The 25,908-nt window shown below is 43.0% G+C and overlaps 1 protein-coding gene across 2 annotated transcripts in view; it reads left to right on the top strand.

Moving 5' to 3' along the window:
* The first annotated feature begins 14,803 nt into the window (after nucleotides 1–14,803).
* Nucleotides 14,804–25,908, top strand: part of VWA8 (von Willebrand factor A domain containing 8) — a 126,891-nt gene continuing 115,786 nt past the window's right edge. For both annotated transcript variants that reach the window (XM_087967577.1, XM_087967576.1), the window contains exons 1-2: nucleotides 14,804–15,019; nucleotides 19,715–19,792. In XM_087967577.1, coding sequence (XP_087823703.1) covers nucleotides 14,872–15,019; nucleotides 19,715–19,792 — 226 coding nt within the window. In that variant the 5' untranslated portion in view covers nucleotides 14,804–14,871. The remainder of the gene's footprint in view (nucleotides 15,020–19,714; nucleotides 19,793–25,908) is intronic.

The following is a 25,908-nucleotide window of genomic DNA, read 5'->3' as shown; positions in this document are numbered from 1 at the left end:
ATAATTTCCATCTTAATTTCTTTTAACAAATTATATATTCTAATAACCATACAATTCTTTTTATCTATTACTATAAACTATATGCATATATATTAGATAGATTGGATAGATAGATAGATAGATAGATAGATAGATAGATAGATAGATAGATAGATAGATAGATAGATAGACAGATATAGATACATAGATGGAGAGAGAAATTAAAGAGATTAGAAAGATAGAGACAGACAGACAGCTAGATAGATATAGAGAGATGCATATATGGAGAGAGAGAGATTAGAGAGATTAGTTAGATAGATAGATGATAGATAGATGATAGATAGATAGATAGATAGATAGATAGATAGATATACAGATGATAGATAGAGAGAGAGATTAGATAGATAGATAGATAGATAGATAGATAGATAATAGATAGATAGATAGATAGATAGATAGATAGATAGATAGATAGATAGATAGATAGATAGATAGATAGATAGATAGATATAGACAGACAGATATAAGAGATAGATACATAGATGGAGAGACACAGAGACAGAGACACACAGAGAAAGACACAGAGAGAGACACAGACAGATAAGTAAGGGAGATCTCCCCTCTGTAAATCAGTCTATCAAAATTTTCTATATCAATTATTAATTGTTGAGCTGCGATAAGGGCTCTTCGCCACCGAAAGCATTAAGGGAAGACAATGGATATCCGGGATACCCAGATGGACAAAAGCTTCATCCCTGTCTAGCCGAAAAATTGAAAAAGGCTTTTTCCTCCGCCAAAAAGCACTTAATTAAATTTGGTATAAAGGACTTTTTAACTGGGAAATGTGCTGATTGAAGGCAAACTGGCCACTGTTATCATCATCGTTATTAGTGTTTACGCTCCGTGATGGATTAGGGTTCATTTAGAAGTGCTTTGTGGAGGAAGCTATTAGGCAAAGTGGTAGCTTTAAAGAAACTTTTTTTTTAATTGGTTGTATTTGAATTTTTTAGTATTATTATTATTACTTGTTTGTTTGGGATTTGGAATTCAATGCCCCTGTGCTAAATCGAAAAACGTTTACCAGTTTTTCTCAATTTTGAAGGGTTTTTGCAAGTCATGCAGGGCAGGCAGTCCTCAGTTTACGACTGTTTCCTTAGTGTCTGTTTGAAGTTACAATGGCGCTGGGGGGAAAATGGGACCGATTTTCACACTTATGACCCTTGTTCACAACTTACGACTTGCAGCCTTCCCGTGGTCGTGTGATCAAAATTCTGGCACTTGGCAACTGGTTCACACTTATGATGGTTGCAGAGTCCCCCTTTTGTGACCACCTGACAAGTAGTATCGATGGGGGGATTCTGTGATGACCCAGAGTGGAGATACAAAATAAACACAGTCACAAAAACCCGTTGAAGCCCTTTTTATTCCTTCACTTTGCTTCCAAGCTCCAAATATCCTTGACGGAAGACAAAAAACTCCCCCACAAACAGTTACAAGAAGGAGGGAAAAAAGCAACACAAACCAGGCAAGATAAGGGCTTGAAGACGTCCACAGATAACAGAACACACACTGGGAAGGACATCAAACTCAGAGAGGAACCATAAACTAGAGATAGTTACATGCTTTGTTTCCAGCATTCACCCATACGCATGTCCATCCTCTTATTCAGTTGTCACAGCTGCAGCCCATGAAGAGGATCAAGGCCATTTCCTCCCGAGGAGACCACGTCTCTCCCTTATCCTCTCCTCCCTGCATGCCCTAGGATGGATAAGGGATGGGCCTGGGTCCTCCTCTGACTACCCAGCCGGCCTCTGCCCTTCCCCAGCCTCCTCCACAACCTCCAGAGCCACACTTCCACTCCCTGGCGGCTGTTCCTCCTCTCCCTCAGAGTCAGTCTCCACCAGGGGCATGACAGATTCGCTTAACAATGGTGCCAGTAACTTCACAGCCGCAGGGATTCACTTAGCAACATGGGTCAGAAAGGTCATTAAAATGGGACAATATTCACTTAACAAAGGTCTCACTTAACGACAGAGAGAGAGGGAGGGGTCCGTTGTGGTCATAAGCCGAGGACTACCTGTATTCAGCCAGAGGGCCAGGAAGTAAACTTTGAACGGAGATTGTAAAAAGTTCCACTCTGCATAGTTTTAATAATAACGGTGCGATCACGGCATCTCGCACGTCGTAACTTTGGCTTTTCGTGGCGTGTGAGAAAAAGGTGAAGTGGTAGCTTTAAAGAAACTTTTTTTTTAATTGGTTGTATTTGATTTTTTTTTAAATTATGATTAGTATTATTTGTTTGTTTGGGATTTAGAATTCAATGCCACTGTGCTAAATTGAGAAAATCCGGAGTGCAGAGATCTTCCTAAGGTCACAGCTTCCTCACACCTTGCGGTGTCGAAGGCGCCACGCCAAGCCACATATTTCGGGAGTCACACAGACGGAAACTTCACTTCAGAGTCGGCAGCTTGTGATGAATTGCACCTGGAAGGAGCTCCTTCATTCTTCTGCCATATATGCAGATAAAAATGACATTTCCCTAGCCGCCGTTTCCCCTGGAAGACTCGAGTCAAGTTCACACAGGTTGCTAGGCTTAACGTGGTCAGAATGACAGAATTGGGACCTCGGAGGTCTTCTAGTCCAACCCCACCCCCCCCCCCGGCTCAAACCAGTGCTGGGATTCAACCGGTTCATACCAATTCAGCCGAACCAGTTGTTAAAATTTCCCCACTCTGCCCCGTCCCTTCCAAGAGTCAACACACCACCTATTTTGGCTCCCAAGTAAGTGCAGGGAGGCCCACTAGGCCCAAAATGGAGTGTGGGGTGTGTGGTATGGTCCATTTTTGCTCCCAGGGGGGTGCAGGAGGAGGCCAAGTGCTAGCTGTCACCCCTCCAGCCACATCCACCCAGCCAGTCATTAGGGTAGAGAACCGGTTGTTAAATTATCTGAATCCTACCACTGCCTTCACCATTTTAGACAAGTGACTGTCCAGTCTCTTCTTTAAAAACTCCAGTGATGAAGCACCCACAACTTCTGGTGGCAAGCTGTTCCGCTGGTTAATTGTTGTCATCGTTAGGAAGTTTCTACTTAATTCCAGGTTGCTTCTCTCCTTGAGTAGCTTCCATCCATTGCTTCTTCTGTTCTCTTCTGGTCCTTTGGAAAGTAAGTTGACCCCCTCCTCTTTCTGGCAGCCCCTCCAATACTGCAATACTGCTCTCATGTCCCCCCCCAGTCCTTCTTTTCACTAAACTAGGCATATCCAGTTCCTGCAGTCATTCTTCCTATGTTTTAGTCTCCAGGCCTGGATTCCTTTCCATCCATTTTAAGAACAGACTTATCTGGAATGGTATAGGGCAGGGGTTTAGTTTAGTTTAGTTTAGTTTAGTTTAGTTTGGTTTGGTTTGGTTTGGTTTGGTTTGGTTTGGTTTGGTTTGGTTTAGTTTAGTTTAGTTCAGGGGTCACCAACCTTTTGGACCTCACGGACCACCAAACTCATAATTTTAAATCTTGCGGACCAGAGACCCCGGGAAAATCCCCCAAAAAGTCTGCAGGAAAGTTCCCCACCCCGTTTTCCTACTGATCAATCATTCTTGATTTGGGATCGCAGGATACCGTCTCCAGCTCAGTTTTTCTTGGGGAGAGAAAGAGAGACTTTTGGCTTCATGCAAGGAAAGCAGCAGAAGCAGCAGAAGTCTTTCTTTCTCTCCCGCAAACTCAGGAATGAGGCTTTGCCAGCACAGCCTCTTGGCGCAGGAGGCCTTGCAGGGTCCCAAAGACTCATTTCTGGTGGAGTTTGGGGGAGAGAAAGAGAGACTTTTGCTGCTTTCCTTGTGTGCAGCCAAAAGCAGAAGAAAAAAGAAGCGGGAAGAAGCAGCCCAGTGGCCAGGCAGGTGAGTGGGGCAAGTTCTCCCCCTCCACCCTTTCCCCCCTCCATGTTGTTCGCAGTGCAAGTGACACAAGCCTCGTGTTCCCACGGGCCATGTGGGGGGCGCAGACTTGTGTTCCCGCACATCCTCGATTAATTGCTTTGGGAGTGACATTTCTCTGCAGACCACCAAAATTTTCTCGTGGACCACCAGTGGTCCCTGGCCCACTGTTTGGTGACCACTGGTACAGGGGGCTCCTGTTTGTGCAGGGGTTGGACTAGAAGACCTCCAAGGTCTCTTTCCCATTCTGTTATTTTGTTAGTTGCAGCAAAAGAGAAAGTTTGAATGTTTGACGCCCAGTTTTCAACTTCCATTCCACCCTGCCTCCGGAACAATTCACCTCTTTTTTAAACATTAATCTTGTCATTTCTTTGTTCTTTGACAGATCAGAGCACTTTTTATCTATTTTTTTTTTCTATTGACTTTTTTTTAAAGTCTTTTAAAGCCTTCTTGGCACTATGTCTGATGCCAGGAACAAAGAGGGCAGTCAGGCTGTCTTGTGACTCACTCAAGAGGCGTGGTAGGCAGAAACGGATCCGGTTAAAAAATAAAATAAAATAAAAAAACAAAAGAGAGAGAAGCATCTGGCTCATTGTGGAATCGCATCCTTCCATGTGCAAAGGATAGGATCTCTCATTTCAGGGATAGGTTGTGGCTTTCCGGCTGATGGCGAGATTCGAGGGAGCATGTGCAGAGACTAGAGGGTGGAGTGAGAAATAATTCAATGTTTATTTATTTATTTTATTTGTCAAACATGTACAAGATCACAAGTGTAGGCAATGGACATAAACAGGAACAAGGGAAGTAAATACAGATAAATGGGGACGATAGGACAGGGACGGTAGGCACGCTGGTGCGCTTATGCACGCCCCCTTTAAGGACCTCTCAGGAATGGGGTGAGGTCCAGGGTAGACAGTTTGAGGTTGAAGCTATGAGGGGTTGAGGCTGTAACCACGTAGTTGAGTAGGGCGTTCCAGGCATTGACCACTCTGGCTGAAGTCGTATATTCTGCTATCGAGTTTGGAGTAGTTTACCTTGAGATTGTATCGGTTGTTTGCCTGTGTATTATTGTGTTTGAAGCTGAAGTAGTCATTTATTTATTTATTTGATTTGTCAACTGCTTACAAGATAATAGGTATAAGTATATACATAGTTATGAATACATGAAATGGGTACATATAAGAAAAATAAAAGAAACAATAGGACAGGGACGGTAGGCATGTTGGTGTGCTTATGCAGACCTCTACAGACCTCTTAGGAAAGGGGTGAGGTCAATAGTAGACAGTCTAAGGTTAAAGTTTTTGGGGTTTGGGGAAGAAACTACAGAGTCAGGTAGAGTATTCCAGACATTGACTACTCTATTGCTGAAGTCGTATTTCCTGCAATCAAGTTTGGTGCGGTTAACCTTGAGTTTGTATCTATTGTGTGCTCTTGTATTGTTATGGTTGAAGCTGAAGTATTCATTGACAGGTAGGACATTGCCATGTATGATTTTATATACTATACTTAGATCGGACCGAAGGCGGCATAATTCAAGGTTTTCTAGATCTAGAATTTCAAGTCTGGTGGCATAAGGTATTCTACAACGAGTAGAGGAGTGGAGAACTCTTCTTGTGAAATATTTCTGGACTTTCTCAACTGTGTTAATATCAGATACGTAATGTGAGTTCCAGACTGATGAGCTGTATTCAAGTATTGGTCTAGCAAATGTTTTGTATGCTCTAGTTAGTAGTGTGATATTACCAGAGAAAAAGCTACGTAGGATTAGGTTAACAACTCTTAATGACTTTTTGGCTATGTAGTTACAGTGGGCTCGAGCACTTAGATCAGGGTGTCCAACCTTGGCAACTTTAAGACTTGTGGACTTCAACTCCCAGAATTCCTCAGCCAGCAAAGCTGGCTGAGATCTGGGAGTTCGAGATGAGATAGTATTCCAAGATCCTTTACAGAGCTTGGATCATCAACAAGATCTGGACGGTTCAGCTTGTATTTCATTGATAGGCAGGGCATTGTAGCAGACAATTTTGTGTACTATGCTTAGATCGGACCACAAGCAGCGCAGTTTCAGATTGTCCAAGCCCAGAATTTCGAGTCTGGAGGTGGAGGGAATTCTATGGTGAGTGGAGGAGTGGAGGATTCTTCTCAAGAAATACCTCTGGACCTGTTCAATTGTGTTAATGTCCGATATATAGTGTGGGTTCCAGGTGGACGAGCTGTATTCCAGAATTGGTCTGCAAAGGTTTTGTAGATTTCTTCCCCTCTCATAGATGGAAGAACTTTTCCTTTGCCCTGAATTTCCCCACTGTTAGATTAAATATAATTCAGAATGAGATACAGTTTTTCTCTCCTCCGGGAACACAAAAGATTAAAAGGCTATGTAGGAAGCCATTTGGGTCTTGGGATCTAAGGATACGTCTATCTGGGCCTCTGTTTGAAAATATGCCCCGAGTCCCAGATCTATTTGATCTCACAAAATACGCTAGCAATGTAGTGTTTGTGAGTGGTCATTTTCTTCCTGGTGGGAAATTTAGCTTCATCCCATTTCCCAGCATCTTATTCTTAATCCATATATTGGTTGAAACACTGTAGCCTGTTGTGAAATCAAATGGGAGGAGGAGGAGGAGGAGGAGGAGGAGGAGGAGGAAAGAGAAGAGGAGAAGAGAAAGGAGGGGAGGAGGAGGAGGAGGAGGAAAGAGAAGAAAGAAGAGAAAGGAGGGAGGAGGAGGAGGAGGAGGAAAGAGAAGAAAGGAGAAAGAGAAAGGAGGGGAGGAGAAGGAGGAAAGGAGGAGGAAGAGAGGGAGGAGAAAGGAGGGAAGGAGAAAGAGAAGAGAAAGAAGAGGAGGAGGAAGAAGAGGAGGAAGAGGAGGGAGGGGAGAATGAGAATGAAGAAGAGGAAGAGGAGGAAGAGGAGGGAGAGGGAGAAGAGGAGGAAGAGGAGGAAGGAGAAAGGAGGGAAGGAGAGGAAAGGAGAAGAGAAAGAAGAGGAGGAAGAAGGAAGGAGGAGAATGAAGAAGAGGAGGAAGAAGAGGAAGAGGGAGGAGGAGGAAGAGGAGAAGACGATGACTTTATTTGTCCAAGTGTGATTAGACACACAAGGAATTTGTCTCCTTAATGCTGGTTTATGTCATTCTTAATTCTTAATGCTAGGTTTTGTCAAAAGTGTGGCTAAATAAATGTGTTGAGAGAAGGGGGGCTATGTTATTGCTTTGAAACTGGAATGGTTAAAGACAACTTTAAACTGCATCAGTTGTAGGCTTCAGAAGATTATGAAGACATCACAGGGAGGTGGGATTTTTAAAGCAATTAAATACGACATTTATGGGCCACCTTCGCATCATTTGAGGAGGAGGAGGTAAGGATAAAGTGGAGAGTTTAATCCCAGAGCAAAGTTTACACACCATAGCGTGGTGTGAGATTAAACGGGAAAACCGGCTTGTTTTCCAGAACAGGAGATATTAAAATGGAATTATCGATGACACTGGAGTGGAAGGGAGATAAGACCCAAGTCAGGTGCTCAAAAGGGAAACTCTAAAGTTGCCAAGGCGTCTTGTTGCCTGGAAACTACAAGCAGAGAAAGGGCTCATAGTTGAGAATAAGAAACAGAGAAGGCATGGATTGTTTCCAGTATTTTGTAGCTACACACCAACACCACTGTGGGCATTTTGTGGCTAGGCCCACCCTGCCAGATGTGCATGCTCTCCAGAAAGATGCCCTCGTACATTAGCTGTGCGGTGAAATTCTAATTTAGGCAATTTTATCACCCCAACCTTCCTTTAAATCTCTAAATACTGTATAAAAGCGAAATACCACTCATGCATCATCACAAAATCTCCAGAACCGTAAAACCTACAAACTTGAAATTTGGCCCGTATGTTCCTCTTGGCTTTTAGGGGCTCGCTAAGAAAGGATTTTTTGAAATGACCATCAGAGCATTAGAATTTCCTATATTATTATTATTATTATTATTATTATTATTATTATTATTATTAACATGCTCTGATGCTAAGGAGTTCTACTCCCCCTCCACACCTGAAAAGAAATCTCTTCCAAATGCAAAACACAAGCAGAGAGGAGTTTCAGTTTCAGTTTCATAGCAACACCAAGCAGTTTTAGTACAGAACAGTTGAGCTAAGCCACACCCAGGCTCCTTGCTGTCTCACACAGCCAATACTGTTTCAGTTTTCAAACAGCCCTCAACTCTCTCACACACTGAAAAGGACACTAGCCAGATGAATACCGATGGATGCTGGTAGGCAGAGGCAGAATTTTCCCCCCTTATTTTCCTACCCAAAAAAACTAACCCCAACCACATAGTTTCGTAGTGAAGCACGGGTATCGAGCTGGTTTTAAATACTGCAACATTCTTTTTTGTGTATCTTGATAATTCCATTAGCCAAGTTTGTCTCTCTTTCAATTTGACAGCTTTTTCTAGCTGCAATCCTTGTGCATGAGTGTCATTTAAATACTTGTTGGTGAAATTAAATCAGTTGGACGATAAAAGGCAACGTGTTGGAAGCGAAGAATAAGAAAAGCTGTTCAGAGGACACACACACACACACACACAAAAATTCCTTGTGTTTGAGAAGCTACGATGCACATCAACGCACACGGATCAGGGTTGGGCTGCATAACAGTTACGGGGTGTCCTCAAATGCTGGAAGTGTCATCAGACACCTGGATCATATTATAAATATAGATAACAGATAATCCGAGTTGGAAGGGACCTTGTAGGTCATCTAGTCCAACCCCTACCCAAGCAGGAGACCCTACAACATTTTTGACCAATGGCAGTCCAATCTCTTCTTGAAAGCCTCCAGGGATGAAGCTCCCACAACTTCCGAAGGCAACTTCTGTTCCATTGGTTGATAGTTCTCATTGTCAGAAAATTCTTTCTTATTTCCAGGTTGAATCTCTCCTTGTTCAGTTTCTATCCATTATTCCTTCTCTGGCCTTCGGGTGCTTTGGAAAATAGCTTGACCCCCCTCCTCCTCTCTGTGGCAGCCCCTCAAATATGTCTCCCTTGGTCCTTCTCTTCCCTAGACTAGCCAGGCCCAGTTCCTGTAACCGTTCTTCATATGTTTTAGTCTCCAGTCCCCGATCACCCTGGTTGCTCCTCCGTACTTTTTCTAGAGTCTCAACATCTTTTTTATAGTGTGGTGACCAAAACTGGATGCAGGACTCACTAAAAGGATACAAACGACCAGCCGTCTGCAAGGAATCTCAATCCTTCAAATTCCCCATATCCAGTCAGAGCTGAAGAAGCTTCTTGGATGAGGAGCGAAACGTCTTCAAGGAAGAACAAAGTCCAGTTGTCTTTGGGGGGAAAAAAAGGCATCCTTGGGTTTCCATCCTCTGTGTTCCTGAAACAAAAAAAAATCTGTTTGGAAGCTGCAGCGGCTTTTATTGACGGTTGCATTTGCCGCACCGTTAAGCAAAATTCGATCGTTGGAAGTTCAATGTTTTCTCCGGCAATGGGAAAAATCTAGTTGAGAAAGGAATTGATGGGCAAACAGCAGAGACGGGAAGAGGACTTTAATCCATTACTGAGTAGATCTTCCATTTCGGCGCTCCGGCAATATCGTTCCGATCGTAATTGGCTGTCGGAGAAACTTTCAGTTACAACTTCTTCCCTTTAGACAATCCAGGATAATATCTTTAATTGGAACGTTCGCTAATGAGAGGCTTGTAGACGTAAAAGGCGCAGAATTGAGACATTAAGCCTAATGTCTCTCTAACTGCAGCTTATTGTGAGAATAGTTAAAGCTAGATATCCTTAAGGATGAAGCATGGTGTGCCGAGTTGCACAACTACTCGGCGGGAGCGCCAGAGGATGTGCAAAGCACCCTTTGTACCAAAGACCCAGAAAAAGTCGTACAACCAACCACTCCCAGAATCACTTCCACAAAATAGTCTGTAGAGATTCTCCGTCCTCCCCGTCGTGGTTGTCCCTACAGTGCTTTTTTTCAGGAGACAACTGGACTTCCTTGGTTTTTTCTTTTTCTTTTGAAGACATTTCGCTTCTCATCCAAGAAGCTTCTTCAGATCTGACTGGATGGTGGAGAATGGAAGGATTTAGATTCCTTGCAGAAAGCTGGTCATTTGCATCAGTGGTGGGATTCAAATTTTTTTTTACTGCCAGTTCTCTGGGCGTGGCTTGGTGGGCATGGTTAGGTGGGCATGGCCATGTGACTGGGTGGGCATGGCTTTTTTTGTAGCCACCCCCCACCTGTTTTTTGGGCCTTTTGGGCCTCAGAGGAGCCTCTGGGGGGGCATTTTTGCTCCCAGAAGGCTCCTCAGAGGCTCAGGAAGGCAAAAAATGGAGAGGGGGACTGAGCGCCTCACTCCATTTTTTGCCTTCCTGGGCCTCAGCAAGGGGAATTCCGGCACGGCTGATCATATGAACAGCTGCTTGTTAGGAGGGAAAACAAAATACCTTAAGGGGCCAGCATCAGGCGGGTGGGGTCAGTGAGCCAGTGGTGACCAGGTTGGGGGCGTGGCCAGCTAGAACTTACTACCGGTTCGGCAACCCACACCAAATCCTTGCTACCGGGTCACCCCTATCCGGAGTGAACTGGCTGAATACCACTGATTTGCATCCTTTTAGAGGGTCGTTGAGGCCACTTGGAGGTTTCTCTGTGTCCTCAGGGTCCCTGTAGTCTGTGGTTCCTGTAGTCTGCAATTTTATTCCCTCCGGAGATCCATTCCTACTCCCATTCCAACACCTATTCAAAGGGTGTTCATCCCAAATTGTATAGCTGAAAAGTCTATAAAACGCCAAAAGTACAAAAATAATGCAAATGTTTTTCAAGTAGGGAAGAGAAGAAGAACCGCAGAAAAACGCCAGAACTTTAAAAAGAAAACAGAACAAAAAACTGGATAGAAGAAAAAGCAGCCAAAATACTCAGGATGGAATAGTTGTGTAAGAGTTGTAAGTGTGAAAAAACAGTCATAAGTCACTTTTTTTCAGGGCCCTTGTAACTTCAAATGGTCACTAAATGAACAGTTGGAAGTCCAGGACTTCCTGTACAACACACTCTACCATCGTGGAAACACAGCTAGTACGTTTTTTAGCAGATATATATATACCCCGTTCTCGGGGTTTTGCACCTCTGCTGTGCGCTTATTCAAGTCTGAATTAATTCCCGGGCAGTCAGAAAAGTATGTTAATAATCATGATCGTGTGACTAGCTTCTACTCGAGCTAGTTTAAGAAGTTTAAGAGAATGTACCGATCTAGGAGGTCAAATGCCTCTCTCTCTCTTTCTCTCTCTCTCCCCATTCTGTATAATGAACATACATTGTCCTTTCATACCTGTTCAATTAGAATTGTGTCAAGCACCTTCCCAGGTACAATTAAGAAAGTGAGACTCCTTCGGCTGCGTTCAGTTTTATAACTTTTCCTATTATTGAAGGGAATAATAAGGGCATTCTGCCAAGGTGTGGGCTTCACACACCTTAAAACAAGCTTAATAGTCATTCCTGAAGACTTGACAAATCCATTTTAACACTAGCAGGTGCTTTGCTACGAAACTATGTGGTCGGGCAAGTTTTTGGGGAGGAAAATAAGGGGGAAAAATTTCTGCCTTACCAGCATCCATCGGTATTCATCTGGCTAGCGTCCCAATAGAGTCGAGGGCTGTTTGGAAACTGAAACAGTATTTGCTGTGCGAGCGAGGAGACAGCAAGGAGCCTGGGCGTGGCTAAGCTCAATTGTTCTGGACTAAAGCTGCTTGGTGCTATGAAACTGAAACTGAAACTCCTCTGCTTGTGTTTTGCATTTGGAAGAGATTTCTTTTCAGGTGGGGAGGGGGGTAGAAATTAAAATCAGAGCATAATAATAATAATAATAATAATAATAATAATAATAATAATAATAATAATAATGGAAATACTGATGCTGTGATGGTCATTTCGAAAAATCCTTTCTTAGTGAGCACCTAGAAGCGAAGAGGAGGATACGGGCCAAATTTCAAGTTTGTAGGCTTTACGGTTCTGGAGATTTTGTGATGATGTGTGAGTGGTATTTCGCTTTTATATATATAGATGGCTCCAGTGATACAGGCAGTCCTCGATGTACGACCGCAATAGGGCTTGAAATTTTCACTGCTAAGCAAGACTGTGAGTTTTGCCCCATCTTACAGGCTTTCTGGCCACCGTTGCTAAGCTAAGTTGGTAACATGGTTGTTAAGTGAATCTGGGTCAGGAGGTTGCAAAAGGGGACCACGTAACACTGATAACAGATCATCAGAGTTGGAAGGGACCTTGTAGGTCGTCTACTCCAACCCCCTCCAAGCGGGAGACCCTACACCCTTTCTGACCGAGGGCAGTCCAGTCTCTTCTTGAAAGCCTCCAGGGATGAAGCTCCCACAACTTCCTAGGGCAACCTCTGTCCCATCGGTTGATTGTTCTGTCAGAAAGTTTCTCCTTATTTCCAGGCTGAATCTCTCCTTGTTCAGTTTCCATCCATTATTCCTTGCCTGGCCTTTGGTGCTTTAGAAAAGAGCTTGACTCCTTTCTCTGTGTGGCAGCTCACTGCAACCGTCATAAGTACATGCCAGTTGCCAAGCTTCTGAATTTTGCTCACGTGACCACGGGGACGTTGCGATGGTCATTAAGTGTGAAAAATGTCCATAAGTCACTTTTTTCAGTGTCAGTGTAACTTCAAACAGTTACTAAGTGAATGTTGTAAGCCAATGGCAACCTTGTAGTTACAATTTAGTACTTTTCAGCATTCGCGCACTCCTTGTCACTTTTTAGCAATTTTGTTTTTCTTGGACACAAAAAAAATCGTGCATTTATTTAGGTTCTGTTCATCTGCCCATCGCTGTCCTTCTCAAAAAATAATAATAATATCTGAACCATGTCTTCCAGCAATGCCTCACTTCAGTCTCATTCAAAATCATTTCATCATTTTTATTTTCAGTTCCCTTCACCCTACTGGAGGCCTTGTTCGGCTCTCTTCATCCACTTCCAAACCGTTTTTTAAAAACGTCCATCAAAATCAAACAGCATTTTCTGTGCCATTTTTCATCCAAACCGTTCCTTGCTCTCAACTACATTTTCTTTTTTTGGGGTCATTCCTTATTCAATATGCACATGACTCAGTTTCAGCCGCACTCATTTTTTTCCCCCTACAATTATTCCCATGTTTTTTTTTTCTCACCCACAGAAATTCACACCTTCTATTCTACCAAGCCTACCTTTTCATATTTCTCATTAGTGTAATCCTACATGCTTTTTATGACATTGTATATAATCCATTCTTTTCACCTCTTGTCCCAAGCAGCTTTCACACCCTCTGTCCTTAACCATTTTCTATTTACTCTGTCAACCTATTTTTTAAAAAGTTCTATTTCATGCAGGATTGTTCACTTCCCATGATTGTTCTACAGGCAGTCCTGCCTTCAGGTGTTTTGGAAAATAGGTAGGCCTCCCCTTTGCTTTTGTGGCAGGCCATCAAATATTGGAAGACTGCTATCACGTCACCCCTAGTTCTTCTCTTCATTAAACTAGACAAACCCAGTTCCTGCAACCGTTCTTCATGTGTTTTAGCCTCCAGTCCCCTAATCATCTTTGTTGCTCTTCTCTACACTCTTTCCAGAGTGCTTTTCCCCCACTCATCCCTTCCTGAGCTTTTCGAGGCAGATTCTCCATCTGGGCAGTGTGCTGCTCCTGGGTGTAATGCCAAAGTTTGGCCATCTTGCAGGGAAGGAAGCCAAAGAATGAATTTTCCTTTCCTTTCCTTTCCTTTCCTTTCCTTTCCTTTCCTTTCCTTTCCTTTCCTTTCCTTTCCTTTCCTTTCCTTTCTTTCTTTCTTTCTTTCTTTCTTTCTTTCTTTCTTTCTTTCTTTCTTTCTTTCTTTCTTTCTTTCTTTCCTTCCTTCCTTCCTTCCTTCCTTCCTTCCTTCCTTCCTTCCTTCTCTCAACTTTCTATTTCAATGGTGACTCTTCCCCCTTCTCTCTTTTGTGATTTTTCTATTTCTTTCTCTCTCCCTCTTCTGTGACTTTCTCTCTATTTCTCCCTCTTTTGTGACATTCTATTTCCTCACCCCATCTTTCATGATTTTCTATTTCTCTCTCTTTGTCTCTGTCGACTATCTCTCTATTTCAGTGGTGACCCTGGCCCCCGTCTCACTTTTCGGGTTTTCTCTCTCTCTTTTATGACTTTCTCTCAATTTCAGTGGTGATCCTGATCCCTTTCTCTCTTTTGTAATTTTCTATTTCTCTGTCTCTCCTTTCTTTCTATTTCAATGGTGACCCACCCTTCTCTCTCTCTTTCATGATTCTTTCTTCCTTACTTTTCTTTCCTTGACTTTCTTCTGTATCTCTTTCTCAATGGCGATCCTTCCTTCCTCTCTTTTTCTTTCTTTCTTTCTTCTGTAACTCTCTCTCTTTCTCAATGGTGATCCTTCTTTCCTTCCCTCCCTCCCTTTCTGTCTTCTGTAACTTTCTCTCTTTGTTGATGGTGACCCTCCGTCCTTCCCTCATTCTTTCCTCCCTTTCTTCTTCTTCCTTTCCCCTTTCCCTTTCATTTTTCCCCTTTCCTTTCCCCATCCCTTCCTTTTCAATTCTTTCTACCCTTCCCTTTCTTTTTCCTTTCCCCTTTCCTTTCCCTTCCCTTCCTTTTCTTTTTCCTTTCCCCTTCCCTTCCTTTCCCCTTTCCTTCCTTTTCTTTTCCTTTCCCCTTCCTTTTCTTTCCTTTCCCCTTCCCTTCCCTTTCCCTCTGTCGTCTTTCTCTCCTATTTCAGCGGGAGACCCTTCTTTCTTTATCCCTTTCTCTCTATCCCCGCTTCCCCAATCCCAGCCGGGTCCAAACTCGCCGTGTCTACCCGCAGGGCTTGAGCACCTCCCCGGCAGAGGCAGGCCCGGCCCTCCAAAGCGTCGCCGGCGTTTCCGGGCGGAGTCGGTGCGTCGCCGGACCGCGTCCCCCAGGGGCCCCCTTCCTCCTCCAACTCCACCGGTAGACCATGCAGGCCCGGGTGGTGTGCCTGGGCAGGGCGGGCGGCGGCGGCGGGGGTCCCTGCACGGGCTCCTCAGCTGCCCGCAGGGTCCGCCTCCTCCTGCAGCAGGTGGCCGGGCTGCGGGGCGGTTTCCGGGCCTTGCACGGCGGACAAGGTGAGGCCCAGGGTAGGCGGGGGGGACGGGACGGAGACCCCGCAGGGCATGGAGAGCTCGGGTGCTGGAAATAAGGGGGAGGGGGAAGAGGGGCTTTCTGGGGGAAGGAAGGGAGGGGCTGCTTGCTCTGCGGTGAGGGGGCGGGGTCGGAGGGGTCGGTGGGAGGCTGGCTAAGCTGGGGTCTCAGCCTCTCTTCCCTTCCTTTTCTCTCTCCTTCCTTCTTTCCACCCTTCTTTATTTCCCTCCTCCCTCTCTAACTCTCTTTTTACTTTCTCAGTGGTGGTTCCTTTCTCTCTGACTTTCTTCTGTAACTTTCTCTCAATAGTAACCTTCCTTCCTTCCTTATCTTTCTGACTTTCTTTCTTTCCTTCCTTCCTTCTTTCCTGACTTCTGTAACTTTCTCTCTCAGTGGTGACCTTTCCTTCTTTCTTTCTTTTCTTTCTTTCTGACTTTTCTTTCTGACTTTCTTCTGTAACCTTTTCTCTTTCAATGGTGACCTTTCTTTCTCTCCTCCTTTCTCTTTCTGACTTTTCTTTCTGATCTTTCTTTCATTCTTTATGACTTTCTTCTGTAATTTTTCTTTCTCTCAATGGTGTTTCTTTCTTTTCTGATTTCTGTAACTTTCAAAGTGACCTACCTGTCTTTCTTTCTTCTTTCTTTCTTTCTTCTTTCTTTCTTTCTTTCTTTCTTTCTTTCTTTCTTATCTCTCTCCCCTCTTCCTTCTTCTTTCTTTTCTTTCTTTCTGACTTTTCTTTCTGACTTTCTTCTGTCCTTTTCTCTCCAGTGGTGACCTTTCTTTCTTTTCTCTTTCTGACTTTCTTTCTGATCTTTCTTTCATTCTTTATGACTTTCTTCTGTAAATTTTCTTTCTCTCAATGGTGTCCCTCCCTTCCTTTCTTTTCTGATTTCTGTAACTTTCTCTCTGTGACCTACCTGTCTTTCTTTCTTTCTTTCTTTCTTTCTTTCTTTTCTTTCTTTCTTTCTTTCTTTCTTTCTTTCTTCTTTCTTTCTTTTCTTTTCTTTTCTTTTCTTTCTTTTCTTTCTTTTCTTTCTTACTCTCTTCTCTCCCTCTTCACTTTTCTTTCTGACTTTCTTCTGTAACCTTTTCTCTCTCAATGTGACCTTTCTTTCTCTCCTCCTTTCTCTTTCTGACTTTTCTTTCTGATCTTTCTTTCATTCTTTATGACTTTCTTCTGTAATTTTTTCTTTCTCTCAATGGTGTTTCTTTCTTTTCTGATTTCTGTAACTTTCAATAGTGACCTACCTGTCTTTCTTTCTTTCTTTCTTTCTTTCTTTCTTTCTTTCTTTCTTTCTTTCTTTCTTTCTTTCTTTCTTATCTCTCTCTCCCCTCTTCCTTCCTTCTTTCTTTTCTTTCTTTCTGACTTTTCTTTCTGACTTTCTTCTGTAACCTTTTCTCTCTCAGTGGTGACCTTTCTTTCTCTCCTTTCTCTTTCTGACTTTTCTTTCTGATCTTTCTTTCATTCTTTATGACTTTCTTCTGTAAATTTTTCTTTCTCTCAATGGTGTCCCTCCCTCCCTTCCTTTTCTGATTTCTGTAACTTTCTCTCAATAGTGACCTACCTGTCTGTCTTTCTTTCTTTCTTTCTTTCTTTTCTTTTCTTTTCTTTTCTTTTCTTTTCTTTTCTTTTCTTTTCTTTTCTTTCTTATCTCTCTCTCTCTCCCCTCTTCCTTTCTTCTTTCTTTTCTTTCTTTCTGACTTTTCTTTCTGACTTTCTTCTGTAACCTTTTCTCTCTCAATGGTGACCTTTCTTTTTCTCTCTTTCTTTCTCTTTCTGACTTTTCTTTCTGATCTTTTTCTCATTCTTTATGACTTTCTTCTGTAAATTTCTCTTTCTCTCAACGGTGACCCTTCCTTCCTTCCTTCCTTTCTTGACTTTTTCTCTCTCTCAGTTGTGACCCTCCCTTCCCCCAGTTGATAGTAGATATAGGTCTGGAGAGATGGAGCGTAAAAATTTCATAGCTGGAGCACTATGCAGCTATTGGCCGTTGTGTGAACCAAAAGTAGAAATGTGTCCTTAACTGTTCTGGGTACCTTGTTGTGTGAAGAGGGCTGGTGTTCTTGGGACTGGTGGAAAAACAGGAAGAAAGCTACAGTTGCCTTCTAAGAGGAATTTAGCACTGGGGAAAAAAACCTCATTGTACTCACTGCTGTTTCTCACACTGAATTGATCCCATGATGACACAACCCAAGCTGGGGCGTGCACCATGCGTAGGCTGAAATGTGGTTCTCCAACTGTGGGTTTGTGGTGACTTGCCCACATGTCACAACAACTTTTGACAGGCAGCATTTTTTCCCCTCTTCCTGTTATATCCAATCGCAAGGTCACAGTTGTACAATTGCTTTAATTTCATTATTGTCAGTCACACGCTTCCTGAAAATGACCTCATTGTACAAAGAGCCTCTCTTCGTAGCTTTCTGAGTGCCTGGGTTTCCACAGGGGGAGGGCAGAGGTGAGGATAACATGGGTTTTTCCCCCCCTCCATGCTTCTGCTATCAGCTCCAAAGCTGTGACACACGGGGTCAAGCTACTTATGAAAATCCAGAGACCTCAGAAAAGAGGCAGAGAATATAAAACAGGCCAGGCTATCTTGTCTCCATAATTGGAGCTCAAATTTTCCTGAGCAATTTTCTAAAACTATAGTCAGAATCCGAATAGAGCATGAAGGAACCTTGGAGGTCTTCTAGTCCGACCCCTTGCTCAAGCAGCAGACTTTTTAGACCAGGGATCTTCAAACTTGACAGCTTTAAAACTTGTGGACTTCAACTCCCAGAATTCCTCCTCCAGTCATGTTAGCTCAGGAATTCTGGGAATTGAAGTCCACAAGTGTTAAACTGGCCACGTTTGAAGACCCTTATTTTACACCAGGGTAACCTTTTAGAAAGCTTGAAAAAGAAGGTGCCATTCTGAAGTATTCCCGCTCTTACTTCTCTCTGGATGCTGTCAGAATGTAGCATCAACAGGATAATAGAGTTGGAAGGGACCTTGGAGGTCTTCTAGTCCAACCCCTTGCTCAAGCAGGAGACCCTACATATCATTCCAGATAAATGGCTGTCTAGCCTCTTCTTAAAAGCTCCATTGATGGATCACCCACAACTCCTGGTGGCAAGCTGTTCCACTAGTTGATTGTTCTCACTGTTAAGAAGTTTCTCCTCAATTTCAGGTTGCTTCTCTCCTGGATTAGTTTCCATCCATTGTTTCTTGTCTTGCCTTCTGGTACTTTGGCAAATAAGTTGACCCCCCTCCTCTTTGTGGCAGCCCTTCAAATATTGGAACACTGCTATCGTCTCCCCGCTAGTCCTTCTTTTCTCTAGACTAGCCAGAACCAAATCCTGCAACCGTTCTTCATATATTTTAATCTTCAGACCTTTCATCGTCTTAGTTGCTCTTCTCTGCACTTTTTCCAAAGTCTCAACATCTTTTTGTATTGTGGTGACCAAAACCCGATGCGGTTTGAACTTGGACTTAACATTCCCACACGGCATGCAAATATAATACGGATAGTCCTCGACTTACAACTATTCATTTAGGGATCATTCAAAGTTACAAAGGTTTGAAGCGACGTAGGACTTGTTTTTCCACACTCCACAACCGTTGCAGCAACCCCGTGGTCACGCGATCAAAATTCAGAGGCTTGGCAACTGGCATGTACCTATGACAGTTGCAATGTCCCGGGGGTCACGTCAACGTGACGTGCAAAGTCAATGGGGAAGCCGGATTCACTTAACGACCAGGTTACTCATCAACCGCAGTGATTCATTGAACAATGTGTGGCAAGAAAGGTCGTAAGATGGGGCAAGACTCACTTAACAAATACCTCACTTAACAACAGAAATTTTTAGCTCAGTTGTGGCCAGTTTGTGAATAAGGCATTAAAAGACTATTATTATTATTTTTTGTTTTAAAACAGAGAAGATAACTACTTCTTGTAGGACAATGGAGACCCAAGTGGAGCAAGTGGCCAGTTTTAAGTTTCTCAGTGTTACCCTAAAAGAGGACCTGACCTGGGGTGCCCACATTGCAGCCCTGGTCAAAAGGGCCCAGCAGAGATTATACTACCTGAGGCTTCTCAGAAAACAACAACTGAATGAGAAACTGCTGGTGATCTTCGACCGCTGCACCATAGAGAGCATCTTAACTTACTACACCTCTATATGGTTTGCCAATTGCACAGGGGCAGATAGGAAAGCACTCCAGAGGGTTAACGTCATTGCCCAGAAGATCATGGGTTGCCCTCTCCCCTCTTTGGAAGAGCTTTATAGCTCCCGCTGCCTTGAGAAAGTTCAAAACATCCTCAAAGATCCATCTCATCCTGGGCACCCTTTTTTTTTTTTTGAACTATTATCATCTGGCAGACAGTACAGGACAATAATAAAAACAAGGACAAATAGGCTGAAAAACAGCTTCTATCCCAGGGCAGTAGCTCTATTGAATTCTACTGTGTAGTGCATGATTAATGCAATATTATAGGGATTTTCAATGCAATTGTATAGAATGCGAAGGAGGTGTGTTTGTGTTTTATTTATTTATAGTTATAATGTACACTGAAGATGGTGTTTAATTTCGTTGTACGAGGTGCAGTGACAATAAAGGAAACTAAACACGTTAGATGGCTAGCAGTGTGTTTGGGCCTATAGGTGAGCGATGATAAATCACTCTTATTTCTCCCTTTCAGGTGACACTGTGACTATTGGAGATGTGTCCTACAAACTGAGAAAGCCCAAAAATCCAGAACTGGTCCCGGTGAACTACAGTAAGAAGCTGCGTGGTCTTAAAATTAAGCTCAAAGTAAACGTCTAGTCCAGTGATTCTTGATCCGCGCTCTGCAGAACTGCTGGGGGGGAACTGTGATGTGATCAGAGGGAGTCCACGAACGCTTGAAAAAAAATGTTGATTTAAATCAGGGGTGTCCAACCTTGGCAACTTTAAGACTTGTGGACTTCAACTCCCAGAATTCCTCAGGAATTCTGGGAGTTGAAGTCCACAAGTCTTAAAGTTGCCAAGGTTGGACACCCCTGATTTAAATCTTCACCTAAAGGTGCATTTTCAAGAAGCAACTGGACTTTCTGGTTTTTCTTTGAAGACATTTTGTTCCTCATCTGAGAAACTTCTTCAGCTCTGGCTGGATGGTGGGGAAGGGAAGGATTTATACTCCTTGCAGACAGAGCTGGTCATTTGCATCCTTTTTAGAGGGTTGTTGAGGCCACCTGGAGGTTCCTCTGTGTCCTCGGGGTCACCTGAGTGGTGCAAATAGGTGTAGAGCTTCTTGGAACTCTTGGAAGGACTGTGTTGTAGACGGGGGACAGATGATGCCATATCCCTCCTCCTCCTGTTGAGAGGCCTCATCTATCTCCAGTCTACAACACAGTCCTTTCAACACTTCCACCCATTTGCACTACTCAGGTGACCCTGAGGACACAGATAAACCTCCAAATGGCCTCAAGGACCCTCTAAAAGGATGCAAATGACCAGCTGTTTGCAAGGAGTCTCAATCCTTACTTTCCCCACCATCCAGCCAGAACTGAAGAAGCTTCTCGGATAAGAAGCGGAATGTCTTCAAAGAAAAACAAGAAAGCCCAGTTGCCTCTTGAAAAAAAACAACACCTTTTGGGACAACCGTGACCTGGATGACTGAGAATCTCCATAGACATTTAAATTTTGACTTCAGTCTTGGGCGTTTGTGGCTGTGGTCTTTAATGTTTAAAGGAGGTCTGTGGTGAAGAAAAGGATCAAGAACCACGGGTCTAGCTGAATACATTTTATTGCAGAAACCTAGTATGGTGACCCGGGGCATGGCAACAAAACCAACAAAGTCACAAAAATAGGTAAAGTCCCTTTAATACCTCCAACTTGGCCCCCAATGTCCAGTTATCATCGGCTAGAGAAAAAAACTCTTCCAAGAACAGTTTTTAAAGGGAAGAAATTCAGTCCGACCCCAAAGTATGTATAAATTATAAATAAAATCCAACACAAACCAGAGCTGCAGCAATTAATGAGACAGGGCAGGATAAGGAATTGCAGAACTCAAAAGATAACGAAACACACAGTTGGGAGGATGCCAGAACCCAGATAAGACTTGATAAACAAAGATAATTCACGCTTTGTTTCCAGCAAGGCGCTGTGCGCAAACGCCCTTTTAAAGTCCTGTTTTCCCAGCTGCAGCTAATGAAGGGAATCAGGGCCCTTTTCTCCCCCGTAACCCAGGTTGCTCCCTTCTCTGTTCCTCCCTGCGTGCCCTAGGATGCAGAGGGGGTAGGCCTGGGTCTTCCTCTGAATGCCCAGCCGGACTGGGCCCTTCCCCAGTTTCCTCCATAGCCACCGGAGCCACACTCCTACTCGCTGTCAGCTGATCGACCTTCCCCTCGGAATCAGATTCCAACAGGGACATGACACCTAGTCCTTTGTGCGGAAAATATCAGAATTTCAGAAATGTTGCTCCACCATCAATAAAATCGACCAAACAATATTCAGCTGGTTACCAAAGTCCAGTTTAACGTAATCAGCTTTTCAGTTTTCTAAAATGTCATGCCAAAAAATACACAGGTGGTACTCGACTTAACAACCACAATCAAGCCCACAATTTCTGTTTGTTGAGCAAGACATTTGTGAAGGGAGTTTTGTCCCGTCTTAATGACCTTTCCTGCCACCGTGGTTAAGTGAATCACTGCAAATGTGAAGCTGTTAACACGGTTGTTAATTGAATCTGGCTTCCTGTGATGACCCAAAGGGGCATGGCACAAAGACAACCCAGTCAGATAATCAGTAGGAGTCCCTTTATTAGCTCCAACTTTGCCCCAATGTCCTGGTTATCTGCTAGGCTGGAGAAAAACTCTCCCAGGAACAGCCTGGCTTTTCCGTTGGCTGTGGAGGAAACTGGGGAAGGGCAAAATCCAGCTGGGCAGAGCAGGAGAGAGGGAGAACAAGGGAGAGGGAGTTCAGAGAAAGACCCAGGTCCACCCCCTCTTCATTCTAGGGCATGCAGGGAGGAGCGGAGAAGGGAGCAACGTTGTTTGTGTGGCTTACAGGGGAGGAAAGGGCCCTGATTCCCTTCATTAGCCACATCTGGGAAGAGAGTTTAAAAGAGATACAGGCTGAGTGTGGCAGCTGCTGGGAACAAACATGAGTTTATCTTTTGTTGACTTTGGTTATTTGTGTTCCTGGCATCTTCCCAACCATATTGAGTGTGCCTTCACGTCTGGAATTCTTGCTCCTGCCCTACCAAACTAATTGCCTCATTTTGCCTTGATTGGACTTATAGTTACAGTTTTTGTTGACCATGTTTTGGACTTGATTCTCTGCAGCCAAAGGCTGTTTACCTGGGAGAGTTTTTCTCCAGCCCAGAAGGTAACCAGGACATTGGGGGCAAAGTTGGAGCTAATAAAGGAATTCCTACTGATTATCTGACTGTGTTGCCTTTGTGCCACGCTCCTTTGGGTCATCACAATCCAGAGGTGATATTCAGCAGGTTCTGACCAGTTCTGGAGAACCGGTAGCGGAAATTCTGAATAGTTCGGAGAACCGGCAAATACCACCTCTGACTGGAGATTTATAGTATCCTTCCCCTGCCACGTCCACCAAGCTACACCCACAGAACCGGTAGTAAAAAAATTTGAATCCCACTGCTGTCACAATCTCATCAAATTAAAGTAGGCAATTACGTTAGTTAAAGTGCATTGCAATTTTTTTTTACCCATTTACTCACATGTCACTCTTTTTTTTTAGGTGACAGTTCAAATAAGAATTTCCTCGTAAACACTGTAAACCAGATTACAGAGATTAGCAATTCCTTTAATGCAGATGTTGGCTTACAAAATGTAGTCCAATATTAGCTAAGGGAAGCTTTTAAGATTTTCATGGTCCTGTAGAACAGGGGTCTCCAACCTTGGCAACTTTAAGCCTGGCGGACTTCAACTCCTGGCTGGGGAATTCTGGGAGTTGAAGTCCGCCAGGCTTAAAGTTGCCAAGGTTGGAGACCCCTGCTGTAGAGCACACCCCACAGAATAAATACTGTCATAAGAATTATTTATTTTCCTTGCTCCAGCAGCCAAATTTTTCAGTACTGTTTATACAATTTTAGAGGCAGATTTTGATTGATTATGTGCTATCAAATTGTTTTCAGTTCCTAGCGATCACATAGATATATTTTCTGCGTGACAATTTAGAGGCAGGGTATTCACACAAAACACCCACTTTGAGCAAAATTATTACTTCCAAAACAATTAACCTTGTTTGCATTTGTTCCACCCATTTACGCATCGTGATTAAAAAAAATGGAATAGTTTACATCTGATAACATTAGTGGAATGTGAAGACAGATATATAGTAATAAACCATTTTGGATGTTTATGCTTGTAGTTTAGGAATCTTAAAAAATTTAATATCTATTTTTGCATTTATAATGCGATATAATATTGGGGGGAAAAATAAGTATTTGTTTTAAATGCTGGATGCTTAAATATCAGAGTTTTTAAAATCAAAACGCGTGGTAATGATTTTACGAATCATTAGGACGTTTGTATCAATTTTAGATTTTAATTATATATAGCTTGTCCTTATTTAACATAAGGCTCAGTTACATTAAATGTATCTTATATAATTCCAATTTGATTTTAATTTTGGTTTTTGCTTTACTGAAGTCCATTGGCAAATAAAATAGTTCTAATCTCATCCAGTTCTTTGTGATGCTTAAAGCAAGGAGAATCATTCTTGCGAGTTTCCTTAAAATGATTTTTTTTGACCAAACAAAACAACGAAATTAATTTTATTGAAATGAAACAAGATAAATACATGAAACAACAGCTGAAAGGAGAAACATTTTTATTGTCCTTCTGGGTTCCTTAACTGCATTGGTGAATTCTATAAATAAGTTCAACTAAATATTTGTGAACTTAAGTGAGACACAAATAAAGGATTAAAATTCTAGACTAAATATTAGGAGAATGAAGATAAGTAAGAAGTCATAAATGCATTTGGGGGTTTAACAGGTTATCCCCTTAAATCCTTGGGACTGTCCTTGATTTCAGAATAGCATTTGTGTTATTTATGTTCTGTTCTTCATGGAAGATAGTTTTGAATTGAGTTTCTATTTTAGGCATTTCTTAAATTTGATCCAATTCCTTTCCTTCAAACTGTATCTAAAATAGAATGATGTGAGCTTACTAATTTACTAGCAACATTCCGCTAGATTGCAAAAAATAAACAGAATTGCTACGAGGGTTGTAACTCTTTAGCAATTTAAAAACATAGATTAAGACCTGAGTTATAAGATAGCCTTTATTGTCATTTTTTTACTGTGGGCACACTGGCACACCTTAAAAATGAAATTCTGTTGTCTGCTCTCCAAAGTGTACACACACATAACACACATATAGACATGCTACATACATACATACATGATGATTTCTGATATTGTGTCTGCCATGAAGCCAGAAATTCAAATTAAGAGAAAGAACCCACAATGAGAATTATGTTATACAGAGTCATGCAAAATTCAGAGGCTTTGCGTCGCCTTCAGGAAGTGAGGGGAGCCAAATGTCAACTCGTAAAGCATTCCTGGCTTGCTCTCGAGTTGCCTTAAGAAGGTGGGGGCGATCTGATGGAGCAGTTCGTTGCTATGACCAGAAGCACATTCCACGCATACCTTTTTCCAGATTGTGTCTCAGGTTACCAAGCCCAGCCGGAGAGGCGTGTTTTCCACAGCCCGCAAAAGGGCTTCATTGGAGAATGTGATTTATGACACACCCTGGGGGGAGGGGGGGAAACACTTGGCCAATAAAGAATTCTATCTATCCAGTGGGATGAATCTGGTTGGACAATGTAGGGATGCTATTATAAAGTCTTGGCCATGACAAACCAAGTAGAATCATCTTCAGGGAACCACACAGGGCAGCTCTTTAGGATAATGGGTGGATGAGGTGGTTGTTAGACGTCCCATCCTAGCAGAAGACTTGTAAGAATTCTTAACAGGGAATAGATTCACTCCAGTGGGCCTTCAGGTCCAGATTTGGCCCTGAAGATGGCTTTGGGGTCTCTTCTTTGTATTAGAAGACAGATAAGGCAGGTGGTCTGTGGATATTCTGAGTTTCCTCCACTTTTTAGACCAGGGGTTTTCAAACTTGACAGCTTGAAGACTTGTGGACTTCAACTCCCAGAATTCTTTCTCCAGGCAGATTAGCTCCCAGGAATTCTGGGAGTTGAAGCCCACAAGTCTTCAAGCTGCCAAGTTTGAAGACCCTTGTTTTAGACCATGGTAGCCTTTTAGAAAGCTTGAAAAAGGAGGTGCCATTCTGAAGTATTTCCGCTCTTACTTCTCTCTGGATGCTGTCAGAATATAGCATCAACAGAATAACAGAGTTGGAAGGGACCTTGGAGGTCTACTAGTCCAACCCCTTGCTCAAGCAGGAGACCCTGCACACCATTCCAGATAAATGGCTGTCTAGCCTCTTCTTAAAAGCTCCATTGATGGATCACCCACAACTCCTGGTGGCAAGCTGTTCCACTAGTTGATTGCTCTCATTGTCGTGGAGTTTCTCCTTAATTCCAGGTTGCTTCTCACCTTGATTAATTTCCACCCGTTGCTTCTTGTCCTGCCTCCAGGTGCTTTGGGGAATAGCTTGACTCCCTCTTCTTTGGGGCAGTCCCCCCCTTTTTTTCCCCAGTGCCTCTGTAACTTTGAACGGTCACTAAACAAACTGTTGTTCAGTTGAGGACTACCTGTGATCGACTTGTTGTGAAACCCCTTTTGGTTGCTCTACGCAAACTCTTAAATAAGGCTCAGGGCCTTTTTTTTTTTTTTTTTTGGACGGGATAAACTTGGCACCGTTGTGTGTTTGCAATTTTCTCTCCGGGAGATTGCACTCTCCCCTAGTC

The sequence above is a fragment of the Notechis scutatus genome, chromosome 5 (assembly GCF_049901735.1).
Source record: "Notechis scutatus isolate UNSWTSFEM ecotype Mainland chromosome 5, rNotScu1.2, whole genome shotgun sequence".
NCBI classification, from domain to species: Eukaryota; Metazoa; Chordata; class Lepidosauria; order Squamata; family Elapidae; genus Notechis; species Notechis scutatus.
Note: the sequence above shows the minus strand (reverse complement) of the source record. Positions and strands in the feature narration are given on the sequence as shown.